General features: G+C 38.5%; 1 protein-coding gene across 2 annotated transcripts in view; it reads left to right on the top strand.

Annotated features, from left to right (window-relative positions):
* The window catches only part of APP (amyloid beta precursor protein), a 212113-nt gene that overhangs the window by 27420 nt on the left and 157866 nt on the right, over positions 1-26827 (top strand). For both annotated transcript variants that reach the window (XM_030447545.1, XM_030447476.1), the window contains exon 2: positions 16592-16759. In XM_030447545.1, the coding sequence (XP_030303405.1) occupies positions 16592-16759 (168 nt within the window). The remainder of the gene's footprint in view (positions 1-16591; positions 16760-26827) is intronic.

Genomic DNA, 26827 nt, shown 5'->3' with positions numbered 1-26827 from the left:
GACTGCTAAGTTTATTTTCTGCCTTTATGTAATAAAAGAAAACAGAAGTAGATCTGGAAGTGTGCATTCTTCCAGATGATACTCTTTGTTGCCCCACATCAACTCCAGCCCTCCTTACGGTTGTAACAATGCTTGTGTTAATGGTTGGTATTCCATGTTACGCTAGCAGAGAAAAAACTTGGGAGGAGAGGTCATGTAGCAGCTTGGGGCAACTGTTTTGTCAGTGTAGGTCATAAGCAATTTTTAATGCCTGCAAATCAATCTGTGAGGAGAATCCAATGAGAAATAGTATGCTATGCATTGCCACTATTTAGCATTTGTATCATGAATAGCTTGTGTAGAGCTTGTGATCTACAGTACTGTGGTCAAATTCCTGATGAGGGGTCAACGTTTTCTGCTCAGAGTCCTTAGCCATTGCATCAAGTGAAATAAAATAAATACTATTTCTGCTTTCACTGCATGTTTTGAATTAAATAGTCTTAAATACGGGTTGACAGCCATCATGCTTGTTTCTTTGTTAGTGAGTTAGAAATAAGGTTTCCTGTCCTTAGAGGACATCATTTGTGTTCAGTGAGACTTCCTGCAGTAGAGTGCCAGACTCAGTAACCAAATACAGATTTTTCTTCTCCTGTGTGCCTGGGGAGTGTGACATGTTTCACAGTGACATGTTTCCTTATTACATCTCAGTAAAACAAAAAATGGGAGGTGGGAAAACTTATTATTGCTTTCTCGTTTGTGGTGATTATCCAGATGTTACAGCTGATGAGTTTTAAAAAGCAATCTGATTATTAATCTTCCAGATTATGAATTTAAAAGACAAATAAGACATCCCCACAAGTGAGACACTGAAGGATTTATGTATTTAAAATACAATACAGCAATAATACAATGGCAGTACTGAAAACAAGCATTTTTATTCTTGAACTATGTGGTTCCAACATTATTAGAGAAACTAGAGATCTATTTTGCTTTAACCCTTAGGGAAGGGCTAATGCTTTGGGTTTTTTTATACTTATCTGTGGTGATTATTAGTCTACTTACTGGTAAGGAAACAGCACTACATCTTCATCTTTGCATCAGTTATCTTTTTTGATGACAATAGTTAACAATAATGTCATTTATATGCATCATTCAAGGATCTGAAAGTGCCTCAAAGTTAATGTTAAGCTCTTTCATAAAAGTCTTAAATTCAATTAGTGTGAATTTGAAATATTCTTTAAGCATGCTCCTTTTGAGTGCTACGAGCCTTCAAATCAAATGCACATGAGCATCTCTCTTCTGTTTTCACCGTTGTCAAGACTGGGAGGAGCTGCAGTTAGAGGACCCAGCAGAAGACGCTTAGAGCCCTTAGTGTACGTCAAAACCCCAGAAACTTATATTCTGAATTTTGGCTTCTAGTTCACTTCTTCAATCAGTTACTTTCTCTTTGAATGTGAGATGTTTTGCATGCTTCCATTAACTGTATAAACATTGTGTCTTTATGGGAGAGCAAGAGCTGTCTGGCACAGATTTTCTCACGTTTCACAGGTTTGTATAACTAGGTTTGCATGAGATACAGAATTGAGTTTCCCACACCAGACCTAAGCAGCAGTCCTGGTACTGCACAGTGCTCAGTAGGATCAGAAATCCAGAAGCCATGGTGGTGATATGCTTAGTGACCAGGAAAGAGTGAGAGCATCAATAGGTACTGTGCTCTCTTTTCTATGTTAACATTGTTAACTTTGAATTCTGTAATGCTTTTTGTAAAGACAGCCTATGGAAGAATTCAGATGAAGTCTTAAATGTGCAGTCTTAATGTACATTAAATGTCTTAAATATACATTTTTAAGACACACAGAACACTTGCTGTAAGATACAAAAGTTAGGGTTTGAAAATTTAAATGCATGAATCCAAAGCATCGTATGTACATCTGTAGCACTGTCCTTCGTGTACTGGTCAGTGTGGCTTGGTTGTTTTGGTTTTATTTCTTCATCTCATACTGCTTCCTGTCTATTAATTGCTTTTTTTGTCTTCCTGAATTACATAATGGATTTTGAGAAGTCATAGGCTTGTTGTAATAATCTTACTCTCTGGTTCTTGTGTCATTGGAAATACTGTTATTATGGAGTTGAGACAGACAGAATACTCTTTAATTTCAGTTTTAATACTCTAATTTCAATTTTGTGTGCTGTGACCCAGGTTGTATTTCTCTTGCCCAGACTGCCTAGCAAGCCCATTGGGTTGTTTTCTCTGAGGGTTTCCCTCTGTCTTCACTTGCCTTTTATTTTTCTTCCTCTTCTTTCTTACTTGCACATTACCACAATGATGTGATGTTCATTGGTATGTTGTGCATGGTACAGTAGTAGTTAGTAATAGAGGAACATGGAAAGTGCAAGTTGTAGAGGGAAACCTGAAACATGCTCAGTTGAGAGAAGGATGCAATATTTTAATTCTTCCCCAAACTGAATAATCCTCTGCTTTTTTTCTGAAGGTCTGTTTCTTTATTACTTAGGTTTTTATGATTACTATTTTATGTATGCAGTAATGACAAATTAGTTTTGGATGAAATTAAGTAAGTTGTCTCTGCTAGAGCCAGAAAGCAGAGAGAAGGAGAAATGGCTTTATCTTGGAGACCATGAGAGCTGGGCACAGGATCAGAGATTAAAAGCCAGACTTTTTCTAAAGTATGACATGATAATTATGAAAAAATCGTAATACTTAACATTTTTACTAGGCCCCCCCCCCCAGCCTAGCACTGCACGTAGAGTAGCTGTTCAAAAAGCACAGCCACAGCATAGACACAGATTGTGTCTGGTAGGACAGTAAGGTTTGAGGGATTTTTTACTTATTTTTAGAAACAGGTTCCTCAAGTGCCTTATAGACAGGATCTGTTTCATTATGGGATGTCTAGTAGTGCTTTATTAATTCCCTTGTCACAGTATTGTTTTGGGGGAGTGGTAAAATTTCATACATTTTTATTGAGGAAGATCTGGACCTTCAACTTAAAACTAATAAAAATATGTCAATCATTACTTTGTCATATGACAGCTAGTATCAGGCTTCTGTATATGCCTTGAAAGTCATCTGGGTAATTCACTATGTTGTTTTATCCAAGTGTTGACAGATTAGTTCCTTCTGGCTTGCTCCTATTGGTGTTTATTTGTGAGATAAAAAAAGGTTTGTTTAATTAGAAACATGTTGGCATCTTAGGTAGAATAGTTAATATCTCAGGAAGGATCTCAGGGACATGCTTTTCCTTGTAGCAGGCAATGAGCCCACACCTTGCCCAGAAGCCAATGGTTAAAGTCAGTGAATGCCAGAAATACCTTGTTAATTCATCTTCACGTTGTTTGTGGAATGAAATCAGGAAATTGATGTTTTTAATAATAATAATAATAATAATTTTAGTGAGCCAGCCAGTTGGGCAAGGTGCAGAGAAGTTTGTGAGTCAGAGGCTTGCTGCCTGGGCAGAGAATAGTTACATTAAATGAGGATGAGGGAGACTTTTCACATGTGTATGGCATGCCCTAACAGTGCAAAATAGCTTCCTGTTAAAACTAGTGAGTTACATCAGGCTGCTCACATGGCTCTCTTCAGATGTTTGAGGTTCAGCCAAATGGCAGCAGAGCATGATACTGTTCTGCATCATTTGAAGAACAGCATAAGCAAGATGGTCCATGGAGCAGTTACTTTAGCAGTGTAGGTTGTGCCTCTCTTGAGGGCAGACAGTGGACTGTATTTAAAATAAATAATAATGGGAATAAATTATCAGCCTTAGAACCTCTTGAAATTCAGTTGAGGCAGAGTGGAAGCTCTGTTTTACAACCAAAATTGCAGCTCTTCTGGCTGTGGCAAATTTCTGATCAGATATGTAAAGGTTTATTCGGTCAGGCTGCAACACAGGTTGCAGCTTCTGTTCCTTCTTGGAGGACCTTGCAAAGGGCACTGCTTATTTCCTCCACTGCCATACTAATTCTGTAGGTTTCAAGAACTTAATGCCGTTGTTCAATGTTGCCTTTCTTTGATAAGAAAGCTATATTATTATTATTATTATTATTATTATTATTATTATTATTATTATTATTATATTATTTTCCAATTTTTTTTTCAGAGAAGTTTGTTTCAGGAAAACTCAGATGCCTTGAATACTTACTTCAGCCTGGAGAAACGGAGGCTCTGAGATTGCCTTCCAGTATCTGAAGAGGGTCTACAAGAAGGCTGGGATAGGGCATTTTGCACAGGCCTGTAGTGACAGGACAAGGGGAAATGGTTTAAAAGGAGGGGGAGATTAAAAAGAGGGGAAATTTAGGTTAGACATTAGGAAGAAATTCTTTAATTTGAGGGTGCTGAGACAAGACACTGGCACAGGTTGCCCAAGGAAGTTTTGGTTGTCCCCTCCCTGGAAGTGTTCAGGGCCAGGCTGGATGGGACCTTGAGCAACCTGATCTAGTGGAAAGTGTCCCTGCCTATGCAGGGGGATTGGAACTGGATGATCTTTAAGGTCCATTCCAACTCTAGCCATTCTATGATTCTGTGATTTGTCCATCTGAACATCCCATGTAGTATCTAAAAAAGAATTAAAATGGTGCTGAATAGGTAATATAAATAAACTGTTGCTTTCCTTGCTTTCCTTGCTTTCCTTGCTTCCCTTGCTTCCCTTGCTTCCCTTGCTTCCCTTGCTTTCCTTGCTTCCCTTGCTTCCCTTGCTTCCCTTGCTTCCCTTGCTTCCCTTGCTTCCCTTGCTTCCCTTGCTTCCCTTGCTTCCCTTGCTTCCCTTGCTTCCCTTGCTTCCCTTGCTTCCCTTGCTTCCCTTGCTTCCCTTGCTTCCCTTGCTTCCCTTGCTTCCCTTGCTTCCCTTGCTTCCCTTCCTCCCTCCCTTGCTTCCCTTCCTCCCTCCCTTGCTTCCCTTCCTCCCTCCCTTGCTTCCCTTCCTCCCTCCCTTCCTTCCTCCCTCCCTATAAATTTTATGGAAAAGAGGCAAAATCTAAGCATCCCTCAAATAGAATAGCATCTCCTCACAAAATATCCTTTTTGTAGACCAGCTTTACCAGGAAAAGTTGAAAAAAATGAGATAAGAAAGGAGCAAAGATACTATACAGAATGCTCTCAGAAGATGCTTAAGTGAATGAGGTGCTAGAAATGCGATGAATGAGATGTGACACTATCTTAAAGTCACCAGCTACTTCAAATGAATTGCTGAAGACTGCTATTCTGTTTAAAAAGAAGTCAATAAATTACAGAGCACTGATGTTTCAGCTATATGGTTCATTTAAGAAACTGACATTGCTCAGATGTTAACTTGTTTGTCAGATTTGTTGAACTAGGATCGTGCCTCAATTCTTGACCTGACAGATATGATTTAAATTCATGGTGTGGAGTCTGGCTCCGCTTGTAGTAATTTTCCTTTTCACATCATTTCCATATATGCATCTATTGAAATAGGTTTAAAATAGAATTTACACCATTATAAAACACCCTTTTCCAAGAAAAAGGTGACTTAATATAAATGAAAAGTAGATCTTATTTTTGTATACTTGCTCTCACCTTGTAATTTCAGTTTTGCAGGAGTCAGCTTCATGGAACAACGAGCACCCAGAAGTTATTACAGTGCCTGTAATAGTTCTGTAGTCCAATGTCTTGCCTTGAAATGTGCCTTTTTTTTTTTTTTTTTTTTTTTTTTTAAAGTTTCATGTATCTATTTAAGATTAAATAAGTGATGGTGGCTCTGATCATCCAAACAGAAAAACGTTGGAAATAGATGGTTTACAATGAATGTGTTTCAGAGCAAAACTGTAATCCAGTTCTGTAAAACAGATAATTGTTTCTTTTGAGGTAATGACAGGCCCTTGGGTAATGAGTTTTAGATGCAGTATCATATTATTTCTACCCAACTAGATATACCAAAAGAAATTGTAACATTTGTTAAATTTAATGGTATCATTAAACACTTCTGTCCTTAGATTTGTCTGTCTGCTGGATTGTGGTGTGGCTGAGTTCTTTCTCCTGCCCACTTCTTTCTTTCCAGATGAGGTAGAGTAAATTTAATTCTGAAAGGAATGGGTAGTTTTTTTGGTTGTTTTTTTCTTGTTTACCCCACTGCTGTTACAGTGTAGCCGTAGAACTGACCAAAGACTATTTCACATTCTAAATGAGCAGCTTGGAAGTGTGATTGCCTTTTTAAAATTTTTTCTTCCAACATACTAATGCGCTTTTTATTCAGCTTCTAAAATCTGGATTTTTTCCCTTTTAAGTTTTTAAATAGTGATGCACTTGATTTTATGCTTCATGAAAGTCTTTCCAGTCCTGGATAATTTAGGTCAGCCCGGTTGTCACTATGTCTTTTCCTGGCAAACCAGAAGTTTTTATAATAAAATGTGACTAAACCAACAGAGGTCCCTTTGGGCTGGGGAGACCTTGTGTGCATGAGGGTTTTCAGTTGCTGTTAAAATACTTGCTAACTGCAAAATCCATAAATTCAGTGGTGTACTCTTAAGAGTCCATAAGAGACCTGGTCAGGTCTGCATCCTCCTGCAGGTCCTCATGTGTATCAAGTCACTTTCAGTGCTGGTGACCAAAAGTTAGTAGAAGTTAAGGTAGTGTGGGGTTTATTTTTTTTTATTGAAAGTATCAGTGTTGCTGGTAAGGGGGTTCATGGTGAGGTGGGTGAGAAATCCTTGACACTGTACTTAACACTGTACGTAGGCAAAAGGTTTCCCTCATCTTCACAGAATGTAACAAATCTTTTTTTCTATACTCCTGTAGCTGGCCAAAAAATCTACTTTATCTTACTTGCTGGGAATTATTTTAATTTCAGAGTAGACAGATGCCTTGGCCTGATTTCAGATAGCACCCTACTGGTACTTGGAATGTGACCGGAGGGAAGTGTTAAAGCTAACACATATGGAATAAATACAATATATGCCTCAGGATTTGTGAAGGGTGTGGGTGAGGAGAGTGGTTGGCTGCCAGAAGATAGCTTTGAGAAAACTATTGCTTCCTCTGCAGCCTTAGAGACAGACTTGGTTTTAATATATTTGTGGAGGAGCAGATCCTTGAAGTGCTGCGGAGAAGTGGGCAGTGCACTGTTGTGATGCTTTTTTGGCATCGCTATTTCTGAAGCAGGCCAGAGGGACTGCAAATAAATATTTACACTTGGATTAAATAGGTTATAGGCAAGGCAAATAAACATAGCTCATTTTCCAGGAGCTTTTTGATGGAATCTGTTTCTCGGCCAAATTTCCGGTGCCTCTTACTTCACCATGTGCTGGAGCTTCTCCAAAGCTGGTGGCTTTTTGTGAAGGAGATGTGGGTCTTCCCAGGGCTTTCTGTAGTTTAGGGAAGTGACTCTTTTTGGTACTGTGTGCCAGAAACCTTTGTCTTTCAGGAGGGAGCAACTTTATTGAGCAGTTGTACTGAGCTATCTCAGTAAAATGTTTTTGACCTATTTCTCTAGGAAGATGATAACAGTAATTGCTGCTACTCTTTTTGCATTGACATTATACAATAAAACAGTGTTTCTAAATTATTCGTGTTAATTTTGACAACCTCTCATGACAGTGTCTTTGTCTATGGAGAAGCTGGGAGAAGTTGTCCTTGGTTTTGACAGTCATCATTTTTTTCTCCTGATTATGTTTATAAGAACAGAAGAGATTTTTTTTGTTACTTACTTACATGAGCAGGTTTTTAAATGCAAAAAGACTTAAAAGAAGTTGTGCTCTGCATAGATACCTAAAAAACTTGGAGGAGAACTGTGGCTTTTTATGGCCTCAGTAGAAGTTCGGCAGTCTGCATTCTGTTACACTGTGCTGTAGCAAGACGAACCTCTTTTAGGGAACGGCGCTTCAAGGTCCAACCAGGTGTTCCAGCAGAGACTCACGAGCAATGCTCGAAGCCTATGGCCCTCAGAGTTGACTAGCCCAGATCAGTGCTGCTACTCCAAGAGCAACTGGCCTCTCTGCTGGCTAGCTTGGGACTGAGCTGAGCCTATGCTTCAGGCCTCACCTTTTATTGGCCCCCTGGTCCTGCTCATGCGCAGTGGGGGCCCGCCCTAATCAGGCACAGGTGGGCTTGACACAAGCTCATGCCCACTCCCTGGCAATTAGGGGCACCTGGTTGCCTTGTTACACTACACTGTGCTGTAAAGTTGATGGTTGACCAACAGACAAGAAGTCACAAATTTGTGTCAGGTTGCAGAAGCCTCCATTAGCATGGCATTTGCCCACTTTAATTTTGTAGACTTTTGGAACTGAGCAGTGATCCTCAGTAGTAGAGTGCAGCAGGCCAGACATAATTCAGTGGTAACTGACAAGAAGGCTTTCTTATGTTTTGCTCACCAAACATGTAATGCCAAGCAAGGAGTCCTTTTACACTAATTATTTTTACTCCTGTTCTTTAAAGAAAAAAAAAAGCTATGAGCAGCCCCACTTCAAAGAGAATTGCTCTTATTAATAGTCGTAGAGGAAGCGAATTGTTTTGCATGCATATTGGTTCCACTTTAGTCAATGAGAAACCTCAGACTTCAGCCTCAGTGGGTATAAAAGTTTGGAGGAAACACAGACATGGGTTGGAAGGGTAGATAGTGTGTTACTTGAGTTCACTTGATTCTTCACAATATTTGGACACCCTTTCAGTTTTCGTAGTCAGCTGAACTTGTTAAACCTTAAAACTGTAGTCATCGACTTCTTGGTTGAAGGGCTGGAAGTGGTGTTAGGATTAAAAACAGAAAGCAGGGAGAAATTATTTGTCTTCTAAAATAAGGAGAACATTTGTTGTTCTTGAGTAAGCTGTAGATATGGAGGTTGTTATTGAATGTCTTCTCCTTGAAAGTAATGGCAAATGAGGCAATTAATACAAATTAAATACACTTTGAAGGATTATGAAAGTGGCTTCAGGTTAGTGTTTGCCAAATAAAACAACCTAAATCGTAGAAGACATTTTAGGGACCTCTAGGGAATGTTTTCTGATGTTTAATGCGACCACATAAAAAGTATGATGCTTATTTTCATATTATGTTGTAGTTCTTAATTATAAGTTAATAGCAGAGCTATCTGGAGTGAAGTTGTGTTACTTGGGTCTCTTGATGGAATACCTCTTGAGGATAAAACCTTGCAGCCTGTTGTCTTAGTACAACCTTAGCTGTGAACAAAGCCAACACTTGTTGTTGAGACAGGTATTGTGAAGAACTGTTAACAAATACACTAGTTACTTTTGTTACTGCAGAAAGAAATGGCAGAGAAAGTGGCAGAGGAAAGGGCTAGTCTTTCTATCTTAAATAATAATGTTTGGTCAACAAAGGCCTTTTGGTGTTAAGGTGATAGGGTAACGAGATAAAAAACTCCAAGCATTTTTTCTCTTTTAATTTTTTTTTTAATTTATTTTTTACACTAAGGTAAAGAGTTCCCTTTTTCATTTTTTTTAAATTAAATAAACTTGTTTCAGTCCTCTGTATTCTGCTACCAAAATCTTTATTGTACAAATGGCATCCAGCATGCCGTGTGGATGAGGAGTGCGCAGAGGTACTGGAGATCCTGTGCACCTCTCCTCAAATAGATGTGTTAAAGTAGCAGGGCTGGAAGAGGGGAAAGCAGAGGCATCTCTGTACTATGTCTCAACATGGGAAGGAAAAAGTGTCCCTTTGTCTTAGTCTTTTAATGCTTATGTGAGGTCTTTTTTTATATTTTTTTGTATTGACATCAAATAAATACATCGAATGACTGTTTTCCTCTCAAAACAAACAAAAATACCATGAAACACCTATTTTCAAAGACAAGCTCCACTCATTACATGTCATTCATGTGGCTTGCTGGGAATCACCTTGTTTTATACTAATTTGATTAGGTTTGTAAATACTTCTTTTACACAATCTGATGAGAAAACAGCTGGATTATGCCCCTCTTCTTTCCTTATCCAAATTAGTAATGATTTTTAAGCAGTTATATACCCAATGGGCTTCCTCTTACAGTGTTGTTTTCTGATCCCAGTCCTCAGTGTTGATGGGATTTTCTTCTTTTTTTTCCCCCTTTTCTTTTTTTCTTTTAAATATCCTTACTCAAAGAAAGGAGTTCTTACTGTACTTTCTCACTGAGACTAGACAATATACTGAAAACCTAATACTTGAAAGTTTAAATTTCTTTACTGTCAAGTAATATTTTAAGCACCTCAGGATTTAGCTGCTCACGAAAAGGAAGCGTAGGAGGGGGGAGCATTCAGGAAGACACATAAAAGTGGAGTTGAAATGAGTCTGGTCACTGGAAGTCAGGCCTCTGAAAAGCTGAAACTCTTTCAGGGATAACCTGTTGTCATTACCTCTGTCATGCGTCCTTTCTTTCAGAACTGCACCCTTACCACGCTTTTGAAAGTTAGTAATTAAAAATGTATAATAGCTTAATGATTTTTGTTTGCTATATCTAAAATATTAGGCTGGTTATTGAATATCTTGTGACACATGAATGTATTTACAAAGAGGTCTGAATAGTGTAATATTTTTCACATTCCTGTATTTGCCATTTTAAAAATTAGGTGATTCCCATTCTAGAAAGTGATCTCTGATCCCGCTGATGTGATGAGTGGTGTTCTATTAGGTCTTTGAAAACTGAATATACTGTGAAAACCTAGGCATAACTTTTCCACTTAGCTTAAGATGGCATGCTAATTGGTCTAACAGTTATTTAATGATTTGCCAAGAGGCAGGGTAAAAAGCACATGCTATTTCTTCGAGGTTATATGCAAAGTAGACAAAATAATACGTGATTACAGTTTCATTAATATGCTTGGAGTTTTTACTCTTCCAGAATACTAATAAAGTAAATAGTTGCTGTTAATGTAATTTGTGTTGCATGAGTTATTCTTTGGGAGACTAATCTTCCCAAGAGCTTTAGGATTAGTGAAGGAGAGATTTGCCACTACAGGCATTACTATAACAAACTGGACTGTGGCTTTGTTATTCAGCATTACTGTACAGAAGCTGCTTATCTGTGCAGATCTGTGCTCTGGATTATTAACTGCATTATAATGCAGATAATTTTTCCTGGCGGAGAATGAATGCAAATTAATTAAACCATTGGCTGGGCGGAAAGCTTGAATTATAGGTAAAATTCTTCACCAACTCACTTACTCTATCTGGATATACCTTTGACGTGACCACTAATTCATGAATTCATGTGTTTAAAATGTTATGACAGCGTGGCACTGGCACAAATTACTGAACACTGCATCTAGTTCTACTGTCATTTCACTCTCCTGCCTTTTTCTTGGAGTAGCTTTTCATCAAGGTATGTTTTAAAAGTGCTACTTTTGCCCCACTTGAAATACTGCAGTTCAGTCCCCTTTGTGGATAGAACTGCTGTTGGATTTCTCTCTTAAAGTCAATAACAGTTCATTATATAGAGACCTCTCTTGAAATTAGTAATTCTCTTGGCTAAATTTAATCTTAACAGTTTTTGCTTTGGTAGTGAATCATCATCATGATGCAGCTCCCTGGAAAGAAACCAAAACTGTATTTTCTCACAAAGTCTGTTGATGTTTGAGGTCTTCAAGACAAACCTAGTGAGAAGGGAGAGATCTGTAGAGAAAGTTGTTTCTTTATCTCGGTGCAATCTGTAATACCTAAGCGAAATTTTTAGTCTCTTAACCTGTGTATCTCAAGATATACTCACCAGCATACAGCAAATAACACTCACCAGCAGTTTCTGGCACACTTTTCATTCCCTGGAAAGCTTTTCTAGCACTGTCCCAGTGAAAATATAGTTGTGGTATTGAGTAAAGCTTAGTCATCAAATGGCAGCATAGCCTAGGGATACTGGAAGTACATCAGCTGAAAATGTTGTCAATATTTACTCTTCTGAACTGTTAGCTTTGGGGGGGGCAAAAGTCTGTGCATGGCACTGGCTGCCAGAAGAGCTGAAGGTGGAAGATTTGTGTAAACCCATGAGACAGGCACATGAGCATATTGAAGGGGAATATTTCTGGATGTTTGCACAAGAAATTAAATGATACGCAGTAATTTTGTGAGAATCCCCCTTGCTTGCTGATTTTTGTACTTTTTCCTTCCAATAGATGCCATGCTGAACACATGTGATATACACACAGAATTACAATGGAAGGTTGGAAATTGGCATGCAGGCCTTACCATCTTAGGTTTATGTGTCATAATGAAGTATTAAACATATGGAGCTGCTAAAGTTTTTATAAAGCTGGGATTTGTGTAGGTGGAAGAGACCCCAGGTTAGAGAGGGGTGGTGCAGACAGTGGGTGTCGGAGACCTTCATCAGTTCAGAAGAAAGGAGCCTGAGAGGCTTCTTGTGTCCGTGTTTTTCTCTTCTCATATCCATCAGCCTTATAAAACTAAATGGCAACAATTCTTTCTTGAAACAATTCCTTGAATTTACTATTTTTAATTTAGGAATGTGCCCTGGGTTAAAATAGATCTCCAGAAAATCAAGGCTTTTAAAGACTGATATCTTCCAGGCACCATTTTCGGTGGGTGCCTTGGGAATGCTCTTGTATTGAGTGGTGGGGCACTGGCAAGACAAGCAGTGTAAAACATCTGGCTACCAAGTTTTTCTCTCCTACTCACGCTGTTTGGCAAAATTAACATAAGACTCCATGTTATGTAGGCTTACCATGGAGGGCTGCACAGGGAAATGGGGAAGAAACCAGAAAATGTGGCATCAGAATTATTCTTATTAATGCTTTGTTGCTTAGCATAATGTGTTATTTTGGATTCAGAGTGGATTTTTAACTTCATGAATTTCAGTTTTTTCCTGTGAATTTTGTAGTAGTCCATATGATTGCAGAGTTTAACAGTATGTAGAAGAGTATAGTGCAATATATAGTTTAATTCAATAGCTGCAGGTTTAAGGCAAATATTCTGAAAAGTTACAGGTATTTCTTTTTTTCATGTTAGAAATTGCTGTCAGTCACTGTGTGACGTTCACTCTTTGGAAAATGGAAGTAACATTCGTGTGAAACATATGCTTGCAAAATGGAGTGAAGGGAAATATTTTAGTCATGCATTTTTTAATAGGAGTATCTTGCTAAGGTGTTGTCAGAAGACCCAGCAGAAGCTTTAAATCTAGGATAGGTAAGGCCAAGGTCAGATTTGACAACAACTCCTTTGCTCTCACATCAAAAAATTCTCCTAGACTTGTGAATCCATCAGCGTTGGCTGTTCCTGCGGACTGTGCAGCAACAGGGATTTCTTGATAAGCACAGTGCTGCCAATTTTCAATGAGGAAAAGTGTTACAGCAGATCAGCTTCTTATTTTCTTCAGAAATGAAATATTGGATGGCAAAAATCTCGGATTAGAGGCACATTGTATAGAAAGAGCAGGGAGACAGCACAAAGGCTGTGTCAACAATGAGTCAGTTCTCCTGTGAAATCTTTACAGCATCACTGCAAGTTTCACAGGTACCATGCTGAAAATGCAATGTATAAAAATTGCTACTTATTACTAAAGGAAAGAAGCTTTCACTTTCTGTTTAAACACCAGGGCTACGCAGTGGCAAGAGGCACTTGCTTTCTGATATTAAAAATTGTGCCCTTCCTCCCTCCCACCACAATCTAAAATGTTTTAGTGGGTGTTATTTCTACTCTTGATTGTTTACAAAAAGTTAATCTGGAAGCTCAGTGTTGCATCTCTACCCAGAAACGTAACAGACAAATCCATTAACCTGCTATCCTTGCTTTAAGGACACTCTTAACAGAGCTCAGCTTGGGAAGCTGGGTGTTTGAATTATTCATGCTCATGTTGCTTTAGTTCTATTTACATTCTATATTCCTATCTCTGGTATTTCTCTATGATGAGAAACATTCACCTATTCTAATCAACTGCTGTGCTGAGCAGTTTGTTGGTATGGTCCTGTCAGATCAAAAGATAGAAAGCTAAATGTGGACATGAATCGCTCTGGTAATTTCAATAAGCTGGGAGATGTCATGTTGTTTATGAAGGGAATGAGATTTTAAGTAGAAAGCCATAGGTGTTATGTTGTTACAGGTTAAATTGGTAGAACTCCAAATAAAGGGACATGTTTCTTTTTCCCCAGCTTTAGCTACCTTCTTAACTAAGAAAAATTATACCAGAAAGCTCCCTATTATCAAGCCACAAGGCACAGTCTTCACAAATTTGCTACTCACAATTTTGAGTGAAAAAAAAAACCCAAAGTGCCACAATGTGACTGCTGTGTGCTTTATTAATTTAATAGAGATCCCAGCTGGAGAAGTTGACTGCGAATAGAGTTCACGTGTCACCTGTGGAATGGCTCGCTTCTATTTTTATCGGAATTTTGATAAGGTTATGTTGCATCTATGAAGAAAAGAGAAATCATGAATTTGGAAGATTTTTTGCTAATATTTTTTTATAAATGTGTCACATTTGAGATGCTCTTTGGAGCTTCCAAAGATGCTAGAAGGAGTAAGCTTGTGATTGTTTCACTGATCAAGGTGTAAGCCAGACAAGGTGTCATCCCAGTTATTGGAAATTTCTCTAATTACTCAGTCAAAGGACAGTGATGGTTGCCTGTTAAGTCATACAGAGCTTACTCATTCCACAGGAGAAGATAAAATGAAATAGTGAAAGGAATCTAAAGGAATCTGATGATAGAAGGGTTTGCTTTTTTTTGTTGTTTGTTTGGTCGGTTTTTGTTAGGTTTTTTTTAGCTATATTGTTGTAATGTGTTTTCATCTTAAAGAAGGCAGGAAAATAAGTTTTCTGTCCTTTACTTCAAAAAATATAAATAAATTAACTACTTGTATTTGTGGCTTTTTAACTTACAATGCTAAATCTCATGTGTTAAGGTAGTTAGACATTGACTCCTGCAGCATTTCTTGGTGTGAATATATGTATAAAATCCATCAAATCCAATGGTTAACCCAGCACTGCCAAGTCCATGACTGCCCTGGGCAATCTGTTCCAGTGCCCAGCAACCCTTTTAGAGAACAAATTGGTCCTAAAATCTAATCTAAGGATGGTCTCATCAAGTCTAAAGATACTTCTACCCCAGCATGTGCTAACAGCAGCTCTGCATGCAGAGGTGGCAGCCTGGTGAATGTTGCCATGAAACAGGGCAATGAAACCCTTTCAGGTATTTGAGAAGGCTGTCCTGAATAATTGAGAAGTAGATGATGTATCACTAGGCTTGCCATTTCCCAACTCCTTAGCTATTTTAGCATTTAAATGGCTAAAGAGCCACCTGAACCATCAATTCAGCACCTCTGGAATTAATGAAGGTTTTTTGCATTTGTTCAAACAAAGTGTTGCAGAAGTAAGGTGCATACCTCCTGTAAGACAGTAATTCAGCTTCAGTTTTTTGTGAATTTTTAAAATGTTTTTAATTTCCTTCCTGAGAAGCCTTCTAACTAAAATATTGTACATTTAAAATAGATACTAAATTTGTTTATGTAGTCTGCTGTACCTTGACTGTGACAGCGTGCCTTTGGAGCCCAGGAGGCAGTGGTTAGAGCCTTTGGCATCTCTATTGAGGAACCCAACCCAAAGAGGAACCCAACCCAAAAGATCTTTCGTTACATCATTTCTCAGATAACAAAACTGAAGCCAGTACTTGCAGCTTATACCTTCTGAGATTGGCTACACCAGAGGGCTGAAAGAAAGAGCTCTTGATTTCCTTAATGCCATGGTCCCACAGGAGGGATTTAAACCAGTGTTGAGGCTTGTGAGGGGGAGGAGGATGAAGTTAGTTTCTAAATGCAGGTAGAAAACTCCCAGGTGTTCCAGAATTGCAATTAATTGGAAAACTGTTGAGGGCAGCTCTGGTGCTTGGCTCTATATCCAAGCAGCTCCTGGGAGGAAGAGGTTTTGAGGGGGGAGGTTGGGGCATTGTGGGCAGCTTGGCTGCAGGAGGTGGGGGCGAGTGCTTTGGGGGGGTCTGTCTCAGGCTGGGTATTCTGGTGCTTGTTTGGGTAGGTGGTATTTGGTTATACTTTGGTGTTAGAACTTTAGCAGTCCTGTTTGGACACCATGCCAGCCTACTGCATTTTAAGGTTCAGTTGAAACAAAGTTTAGGTGGAAGTCACCGCTTTTATAACCCACTGTCTTTAAAAGGCATGTTAAGGTATAGCCTGTATGCTCAACTTCTAAATTAGCTACTCCTGGAAAAAGATATATTGTGGGATTTTTTTTTTGTAGGAAACTCTTGGGCAAAACTTGGTGGGTTTTTTTGTTAATTGTTATGTTAGTAAACTCCCTCCCCATACACAAAGTATGTTTGGAAAATTAAATTTCTGTATTGGTTCTTCAAGTATCCTCATTTATTCTGTGTTTAGCTCAAGTTGCTAAGAAGGGCCACAAAACAGTTTGGTTACAGCTTTAACTCTGTGTTACACCATTGTGTTCTGGATTTCCATGAAGGTTGTGTTTACATTTTTCAAGTCTGCCTGAATGAAATTATTTTAGCCTCTGCTGCCGTGGGTGGGAAAGCCTTAGATGACTTTCTTGACTTTCTTGACTTTCTTGACTTTCTTGACTTTCTAGACTTTCTAGAGTCTAGAAAGTCTTTCTAGACTTTCTTGAGCTGTTTTTGCTTGGGATGCACTGAAATGTCAGATGTGAAATTAAAACCTTTTTTTTAATTTATTTTTTTTAATTTATTTTTTAGGTGCCTGCTGATGGAAATGCTGGGTTGCTGGCAGAGCCTCAAATTGCCATGTTCTGTGGGAAACTCAACATGCACATGAACGTGCAGAATGGGAAGTGGGAATCAGACCCCTCTGGCTCCAAGACTTGCATCGGGACAAAGGAAGGGATTCTCCAGTACTGCCAGGAAGTAAGTCTTGTACTTGGGGAACCACTGTGGTGGGTGGTTGTCTGAAGAACTGAGGTGCAGGCACATGCTGGACAGTTGTGTCAGTAGGGACCTTCCTTTTCTGTTTTCCCTCTTTTGCCCCATTGCCCTTTTTTTCATTCTTAAAGAGGTTCTCTCCAGAGCCTGTTAAAAAAGTTAAAACAACTTCAAAAATTGGTTGCTGGGAAGGTCAAAGGGGCTGCTGTTGGACCATTTTGTCCATCTGTCATGAGGGATAATTTTTGTGTAATACATGCACAAAGAGTTTCTCACTTATAAAGTATTTTTAATAAAGCTGAGATGACATTATTAAAAATGTCCTTGTTCTTTCTGGACTGATATAGAAAGCATCAGCTGTCACATGTCTTTTGTCCTCCTGCAATGATACTGAAATACAGTGGGGCAGTCCAGCATTGTTCATCTCTGCTGCACACTGATCCATTCAGATTTTTTAAAAAGAAAAAGCTTGTCCTGCAGATGAAATCACAATGTCTGGTTTCATATTTGAATGTAAAAACTTATTACCCCCTCACTTATATCTTAAGAACATATTGTGGATCTAATTTTGTTTTGTCTCCATGCTGTGCTAGTGTGATAACCTTGTACCAGTGTGTGACAATTCAAAAAGAAAATGCTGATTTCATGCCATGAAACAAAAGGGCATGGCTTGAGTTGCTTTAGTCCTTCTGCCTTTCTGTACTATCTCTGGGTTTTTTTGTTTGTTTGTTTGCTTTTTTTAAAGCAAGGACTATTGCTTATTGCCATAGCAGTAGCTGTCTTGCTTCCTAAATGTCAAACCAGTTGCTGTGAAAATGCCTCTTTAGAAAACTAAATAATTCAGTCGTCAGATCTCTGCTCTTTTAGCGTATTCATTCCTGTCCTTTCATCCACTGATTGTTCCTTCTGTTTCTTGGAGTGTTTGTTTTTTTTCTCTGAATTTTGACTTTATGGCATACAATATTTGTTTTAAGGCTTTAAGACTTTATTTGTTTCAATTTTCCTGTAGTGGCTACTCAATTTGATTCTTCACCAGCAGCTTTGTCTTTTTACTAAGAGCATTACTTTGTGAAATTCATATTTTTTGGGTTTTTTTTTTCACTAACCAATATACCAAGCCTAACTTACCAGCAAGGTTTTAGAGGTTTCTTCTGGTTTTCTTTTGTCTCTGCTGATTTATCTAAATATAGCTGATTTATATATAGTGAAATCATTGAGAGTGAGGGAAGGAATAAGAAGATGGAAGAGAGAATCAGTCAGTAAAAGTCCACAACGTAGTAAGTCTTTATCTAAAGTTGTAGAAAGAGTTACATGAATTTACATAAGTATGAGTAAAATGTTTGGGGGAGTTAAAACGTGACTAGCTCAGGAGGTTGAAAATCCAGTTACAAGTAATGCAGGTAAGGATGGACTCCAGAACAGGGACTCAGCTGTATTGGTATTTAGGAAAAAAATCAACAACCAACAAAGAAGAGGTAAGCGAAAGCAGTTAAAAGCCAGTAGACATACACTATTAAATGACAAAGAGAAAATAAAGAGAATTGGGCAGAAAATCAGTAAGCAACTACAAGTGAAGATCTTGCTCTGTGGCTCCTTGGATCTAAAATAATATATGTTAGCAGCTTCTATCAGGAAGCTCCTGTTAGTCCAAAATGATACTTTGTGTAGTTTCTAGCTTTCTTTTCTGTGGAAGGTATCTTTCAGAAAATAAAAAATCTTCTTTTTCAGCAAAACTTACAAATAGATGCATTCCTTTGCCTCCATATAAGCTGTTTTCAAAGAGCTCAGTGGGCTTGGAAGATGCATGAAGTACAAAGGGACTTGTATTTCTCTTGTAGAGAAGATGTACTGGGAGCCTAGTATAATTTCTTTGGGGTTGTCCCTCATTGCCTCTCCTCATCCACTGCCATTGTGGGTGGATTTTGAAGCCTTGATGCAGGAAGCAGCAGCAGAGGAGCATTGCAGGGGCAGAAAGAGAGGCGAGTAAGCAGAACTGCCTACATGTTTTAAAGATGTATGTCACTTGTTGTTGCTTTGCTTCTTTTGAGTGGGAGCTCAGTGCAGCACAGCAACTGTCTGGATTTATATTTGGACAACTCATCACCCAGTTTACAGATGACAAAGCTCAGAGTGTGCATTATGTATTTGAAAGGAAATGGAAGATAACTTAAGTGGGATCTTCTGACTTTTTTGATTTCAGTTAAATGCTGCTACTGAAGTCACAAAAACTGGTTCTGGAAGCAGAGTGCATCCATCTTCTCTACCTTCAAATCTGCATGTTGTTCCATATTCAGCCTAAGCTGGTGTATTTTCTTTTTTTTAATATAGGAAAATCAGGCTTTCTTGGGTGGAATCAGATGCTGTTTAGAGAAGTACAGCTTACTGATGGTTTCTTTTAATCAAGCTAGCTAGCATACTGCTTTCTGAATCTGCAAGCAGCTGTCAAATGCAAGTGCTGCAGGTGCTAGAGCAACGTTGCATTAATGCAAATGGAGTGGTTACACCTATGTGTGTGCCAAAATCAATAATGTGTTGTGAGTGTACAAGCTGACTTTTCAAATCAAGCTATCAGTCAGTCTAGTCCTCCTGCTGATACTGCAGTACCAGCTGTTCTGGAGGGCTGCTGGAAAAACTCTACCATATGCAATTACTGGATAACTAGTCCCTTAGGGAAAGTTTCTTCCTAACAACCCCTGACAGGAGGTTTGCTGATTTGCTAAAACAGGTGGCAGCCACTGCTCTTGGATTTTGCTTTTGGTTGTTTCGTGGAAGAAACCAGGAACCCCCACCCACGTGAATTGAAGCACTGGTGTGGCATCTTCCTGTTGAAGGAAGGTTTATTTCAGAGCAGGTTGTGATTGTGCTGGAGGCCAGTCACCTCCTTGTCTTGCTAAACAAGTTTTAATAGAACTGATCTGAAGCCTGCCCTTTGGCACAGTAGGTGGTTTTGGACCCATGAGTATGTGGAGTAGGAAGTTAATATAGGTGTGCTGGATTTCTTCTTTATAAAGAATGAATGCTCAGATGGAGGTATTGGCATATGTTTTATTATATTAGAAATTTTGAGAAGCTAATGTGTGCTGAATTTTATGTCTAGAAATTAGGATACATCATGTGAGTTCCTTGAAGGACTGAAATCATTTTGCCATCTGCACTGAAGTCAGTATCCAAAAAGAATTGTAAAATCAACACTCACAGCTGGCAAAAAGTGACTTTTGTCTAACACATGCTTTTTCCCCCACTTAGTTTACTTTGGAGGTGCTGATTTCCATTTTAAGAATACATGGAGTTCAGTAGAATGGAAAGAAATTATTCTAAAGATTGGGGCTTTTTTTCCAAGACGAAACCAAAACTATAGTTTATGTCTGGATATTGTGTGCATGGTTGAGGAGATGGGGTGTATGCCTGGTTGCCTGTGTATCTAACTGCACCTTGTAATCATCAGCTGGCTTGCTACAAGATCTTTGGCTAGCTGCTTAGAATAACTTTTAGATTTAGAGTGTATGTTTGCTTTGGCAAGTGTTACACCTGGCAACTCTGAAACCACATTATGACTGCTTGATTTCTTATGTAAAGTCATGACATATGTCCACTTTCTTTCTAGACATTGAGATCCATAAGTGTCTTCCACTGAATGAGTAGTTCTTAAAGAAGTCCATCTCAGAAAAAAAAAAGATTAAAAAAAATCAGGCTACTATGCTTTTAACCGTATCTTTGTGTTATATGTAGCAGAAAATAGTGGGGTAAATTCAGATAACACATAATTCATTATGTTTGCTGACAGAAGAGTGTTGACATTTCTAATCTCTAATCATGCTTCCAGAAGTTATCATCTTATCATTTACTCAAATTTTCTGTGTTTGTCCTATGTTCAGGTAAGTTGCTGGTGAAACCCAAAGCCACTTCTGAGCCAAATACAATACAGGCTGGGATGTGACCATAATGAGGCTTTGACACTAATTTACTGCACAACATCTGGCTTCAAAATAGTCCTCGAGTTCCCTCCAAAACAAGGGATGTAATGGCCATCAAGTGACTACTCCATCTTAATTTTTATTTACTTGCTTGACTCCTTACTGCCACCATCCCAGATATTAATAGGTGCTTGTTGTCCTGGGGACAACCAGGCAGAATCAGGCAAGCAGAACTGATGGCAATGAGTCCCTCCCTCTCGATAGTTTGTCTTTGTTGAGAGTTTCTAAAGATTTGTTAAAGGATTTGTTGAACTGAAGATGATTTTGAAAAGAAAAAAAAACCAAAGCAGTTTGGCCTTTTGTTCTCAAGAGATGCCATGAAAATGGCCTTCCTGCTTTGATAGTGGTTTCTTTCCAAGTTACCTCTTCATTTTCATCCTAATAAAAATCGTTATTTTGATGTAGACTGCGTAATTTGCTTTTGCTGGTTTCTCAAACCAAGTAGTCACAATATGGAAGAAGAAAATTTTAAACCTGTACTACTCTAAATTCAGCACCCTAAAAAGGCATATATTTTACTCTGATGAAAATTATCCATTTAATGAAACACCATGGAAATCATACAGATTTTTGGCAGCACAGACTGTCCTTAAAAACAAATGACATTTTCAAAAGAAATATCTGTTGGTACATTCTGAGACATGCTGAGTCATGCTGAAAAGTTTGGGTGAACAGTATCTTAGTGTGCTTTGCACTGGCTATTGCACTCTTTTTGTGTTTACTTAACTTTTGGTCCACATCAAATGGTTCAATGAAGGCTTAGATTTTGGAAATGCATCATCTACTACTGATGGCATTATTAAACTGTAACATGCTCACCATACAACCTTGAGAAAGAAGACTGGGCTCTTTAGCCCAGACTGTATTCTGCCCATTTAAATATATTTCAAATCCAGTGAACAATGAAATTTGGAGCTTATGTTGCATGGTAAAGCCTTCCTTTCTTTTGTTGATAATACAAAGGTCCCTTTTCATGAGGGGCCTTCTGCTTTGAGGCTGTGGGAGGAAAATGGATTAAAATGGAATTAGATTTATCTGCATGAATATATATTTAGGTACATGTGTACTGCCATGTTTATGAAGCTATGATGCTGTATTCCCCCCTAGATTAATGCTGAATTTCACAGACATGATGAACTAGATGACTGGCTCAACTAAATTGGTGGGTTCCACCTATGTGGAGTTTGTGTTGCAGATAGGATTGTTTCATCTCTCCTCTACAATATGTGAATGCAGTGGCTGTATGCAGGGTAGTCCTGTTGCCTTTTTTAGTTTGTAGTTGCCATAGCAGACAACCATCTACCATGTGATTAAGATGTCAAAAGACAGCTGCAAAAGTGGACATATAAAAAAACAAAAAGAAAATGCTTTACACTGTCATCAGTACTCTGTACTGTCTCTGCTCATGGCTTGATTCTTGAGGTTTACGGCAGAACTGGCTGACCAGTCTTGCAGGAGTCTCTCTGTGGGCCTAAGGAAAGGAGTGAAGCTTGGCTGGCCCAGCTGCTGGACTTACTGAAGTTCTGTGTAGCATTGGATGTAATCTGTGGAGTTGTTAAATCTCCTGCATCTGTGATACTGCACAGAAGCTGTCCTGACACAAGGAGGTATCCGTTGCAGCAGACCTTTAATGCTGTGTTTTACCATTCTTTTTTCCTTCTTAGTTATCATGGATGTTATCTGCAGTTATTGCAGTATGTTGTCTGCAGTTTTATTTAAAGATACATCTCACCAGGCATCTTGCCCTACATAGTTCTGAGATGGATTGTTAACAGCTGTTCCTTTAATAACTAATCTTTTAAGCCTAGGAGATAAAAGGTGTTAAGTGCAATAATTATCTAAAGTAAAAAAAAAAATCTATTATAAACGTAGAGCTGTTACACTTAAACCTTTTTGAGGAGGAGATGTCCATGGTAAATTGACTTTCTTTTCCTTCACTTTTCAGACCATACTTGAACGAACACTTGTGTCTGGCACAGATCTATCTCACTTTTGCAAAAGGTCATCCTGGGTCCTTGTTAACTGCTGGCACTTTCTACTCTGATGCAGTTTTTATTCTTGGGGAGAGATGTTTTCACAAGTAGGTCAGTTTCTTGATCTAACTTCTGTGCTAGCTCTCTCTTGTGAAGATATGTTAGCAGTAAATGGACAAGAGATAAAATAAGGCCCTGGCAACATCAGACCTGTATCCAATTAAAGGCACTGAAACCCCAGCCCCAGCATCTGTGAGTGCACCTCAGCAGATCGATAGGTCCAAGTGTGATTCCTTTTTGGAAATTATACTCCTGAGAGCTGAGAGGCTACCTGCAGGGTGTTGGTATTCGGGTAGTTTAGGGGCTTCAGATCTTTCTGGTCTTCAGTATATCTTGGTATATGAGTAAGGAAGTAGTAAACCTGGTAGTATCCTGCATTATTTTGGGTTATCTGCATCCATTATAGTTGGTTGTGTGATGCAGCTTTTTCTTGTGGTAGTATAATATTTTGTGGGGTGTTTTGGTTTTAGTTTGGGTTTGGTGGTGGTGGTGACTTTTAATTTTTTTTGTGTTGTTGTGGGGTGTTGCGTTTTTTGTTTTTTTTTTTTTTCTTTTCTGTTTCTCTTTATTTATTTATTTTGGTTTTGAGTGCAGTTTTCTTTTTTCCCCTTCGTTTTCCCCCTTCCCTGCTTCACCCATGTCCATCTACTTCGAAATATATAGAAAGCAGAAATACTGACCCACAGATGAAGCTTGTAAGTAGCTGACAGCGAGCTGATCTGTCTAGATTGGTAGCACAGATTAGGTCCATGTTCAGATGAAAGTAAAAGGGCATTATGCATATATTTTCAGTTGTCAGTTCTGCAGGCAAAAATGAAAAAGGGAAAGACATTTTCTCTCACTTCATAGCTTTGAAGCTGTCAGGAAGGTGATGGTTGCTTGAATTTACAGCAGGGCAGTGAATGAAGGAAATAATTATTGATTTCTGGGACATGCCATTTTTTACCAAGTTGCTTAATGCCATTGCATTCTAATTCATATGTCAGCATTATCATCTAGTTATCTTTCATCAAATTAAAATCACTGTGTCATAATGAGTGCCTGCTTTAATCTTCCAAATACAGTATACCTCTGGCTAAATTTAAAAAATCCCACTGATCATCTTTTTTTTTATAGATGTGTGCTCTTTACAAAAAGATTTTTCAGAGTGGTTGTGGATAAAATATAATCATGGAAAAGTTTCTGAATATCTGGCCAATTATTGATAGCTTTATCCACCTTTTTCCTTGTATACATACAGAATGTATTAACAGTTCAAACAGAATTTTAGCTGTTAATTTTCTTTTTAAGGGAATGTTTTTCTCTTCAGCTAAGACAGGAGCTTGTACTGAAAGATACTGTGTAGTGTTTAGAAGATTCATCACAGTATCTGTTAAAAAACCAGCTATGTATTTTATGAGTGCTTGCAGCTGCTGCATATCTTAACAGAGAAAAGGAGAATCACTTGTACAGTAATGACAATACCATGTTTAATTTTTTTCTTCTGCCTGGATATGAATATTGAAACATGAATACTGTTAATCTGGGTAAAAGGAAATGTGATCTGATAATTTATTTTTTTCTTGACAGCATAGTTTCTCTTTGTGTTATTATCATTGTAGGTCAGAAGAGTACTGACCCCATGGAAATTCAATTATATGCAAGGTATCCAGTTGCAGGTGTTTGAAGAAACCACACAATGTTTCCAATAGAATGTAAACAAATTTAATTTGCTTGGTTCTTCTCCAAAGTCCAGTGTCTTCTTGAAGAGCATTGATAATTAAACATTTATAAAACACCTTATTTCCTTAATTCTTTACTCACTTCTTCCCCTTGACCTGGGAAGACAGCTCTGCCAAATAGTTCTGGTCAATAAATTGCTCCTTTTGCAAATTCAGCTTCCTGAGTTGCACATTGAAACCATGGGTTTTTTTTGAGGCAGTATCAAGATCCTTTAGTATCTTTTGCTTTTCCTTTTTCCAGCCAATTATGGACCTTAAAAAAAAAAAAAAAGGTAAATTTGATTTTGCTGAGTATCCCTTTAAACATCTGTGAAATGCTGCAGCTAACATTGCTTATCCAAGTTCCCACACAGCTTGGCAAGTCTGTTCACTCCATCTAAGAGGAAAAACATAAAGATCATCCAAGTAGCAGGAATTACACGCATGCCTCTAAACAAGGAAGCGAAGGGGTTTTATTTAAGAGAAATTTGTAATGCCTTATAATTTTATGTGTGTCTACTATTTAGCATTTTAGAGGAGAGTGTCATAGAAGCTCTTCTTTCAAGCCATTGTTGAGAGCACGTGAGTGAGTGTGCTAATCACAGTTACTTGCTGAAGACTGGATGATGGCTTTTAAGATTTTGGTGACTCCATGGATCAGAGCTGTTCTGTTGAGCAGCAATGTGATGTGTTCCTCTTCCCATTTCATTCCTCTACCCCATATGTTCATGCTAGAGCACTGCTCTCTCTGGTTTGGAATTCGAAGTTACGTGAAGTAATGTGAATACCTCCTGTATTCAGCCAGATTTGAAGTACCTGAATGTCCTCAATTTTATATACTTTCAGTTTCAGCATCTTGAGCTGTTGTTGCTTAAGATCTCTAGCAAGAAAACCAGTTCTTCCTCCAGTCAGATTGTGTGAGCTAGTTTTAGAATTTCTCAGCAAAGTAGCAGGAGTGCATTTACAGAGTGGTTTAGCAGAAGTGTTGAGCTTAAGTTTTACATTCTGTTGCAGAAAGAGTCAGTTTTCTTCCCCTCCTCCTCACTTCTGCTCTGCCAGATTTTAGCATATGTCTGAACTTGTGAAGATGAAATTTAGGGAGCTGAGATAGTACAATGCCAACCCCTGCAAACAAATAGAGAAAAGGATGAGTTTCTGTGCTTGACCCAGCTCACCAAGAGTCAGATGAGCTAGAGTGCTAATGCAGGAGAGGTGGAAGGGAAGGGCAGGACTTTCCCTTCTTATGGCAGCTGACTAGTTGTGTGGCTTTGCTATGGTGTTTAAGCAGTCTGCAAAGGGGAAGCTATTTAGATATTTCTGAAGACACTACATCTTTCTGCCTCTTGGCCCTGTGTGTGTTCAGAAGAATGCATTCAGTAACACCTGAATTTCCCCAGCAAGTCACTGGTGGTAAAGAACTTGAACATTTAAATGGAAAAAGAATGATGCTATTAGGTCTAGAAGACAGATTTCAAATCAAGCCTGTAATGAAGATCAGGCCACATGTTAGTCAGAGATGCAAATGTGGCTCCATTACTTAATCTTGGTCAGTGATAGCAACATTAGTGGAAAGCAGATAGATTCAAAACACCAGTATACAGAAAAGGGGAGAGAAGAAGGAAGGTGAAAATAAAGAAGTATGAACAAGGCTGGTATTTTTAGGCAGGATGATGACAGAAGGAAAGAGAGAGGAGAACTGAGAGATGAATTGAAAGACTGAAATTTTGCAGACTGCAATATCCTTTTAGTGGTTATCCAATTTGAAGTTAAATTTTCTTGGGTAATTTGCTTAAGTCTTCCACCACAGGCCTACTGTTAAGTATTTTGTGAAAAAGGATATGGAACTCCATCTCAAATGTAAGGTTCCTAAACTGCTGTGTTTGCTGTTGTTTGGCTTCTGCTAGGGTGTTGCAGCTGGAGGTGAAGGAGGAGCAGCTGTGCTCTAGAGCATCAGTCTCACAGTCTCACAAGAAGAGGGTTCTTTGTTGCTGTTGCTTACCAGAATAAAGTCCTATCTTGAGAATAGTGCAGACATAGATTTGATATTTGCAGATTAATGGGATGTAATGAGCTACCATATTATGTAGCCATATAATAAAATTTTCTTGCAGGAAAAGTGCTGGGCTGTCTGACAGGGTGTGAGAGGGTCAGCCTGGCGGTTGTCACAGGGCTGCAGTAGAAGATCAATGCAAAACTGCTCACATTAGGAGTTTGATAGAGTTCTTTGAAGTCTCTGCAAATCCTTACGTTGATTTTGCTGTTTAGGTTAGTCTTTGGAAAAGGAATTTCAGTCTAGTTTAATGTCTCACTTTCATGAGCACTAAAGAAATTGAAGCTTATCTCTCA

This window comes from Calypte anna, chromosome 1 (assembly GCF_003957555.1).
Source record: "Calypte anna isolate BGI_N300 chromosome 1, bCalAnn1_v1.p, whole genome shotgun sequence".
In the NCBI taxonomy this organism is placed as follows: Eukaryota; Metazoa; Chordata; class Aves; order Apodiformes; family Trochilidae; genus Calypte; species Calypte anna.
The sequence above is the reverse complement of the archived record's forward strand: the minus strand, read 5'-3'. Positions and strand labels throughout refer to the sequence as shown.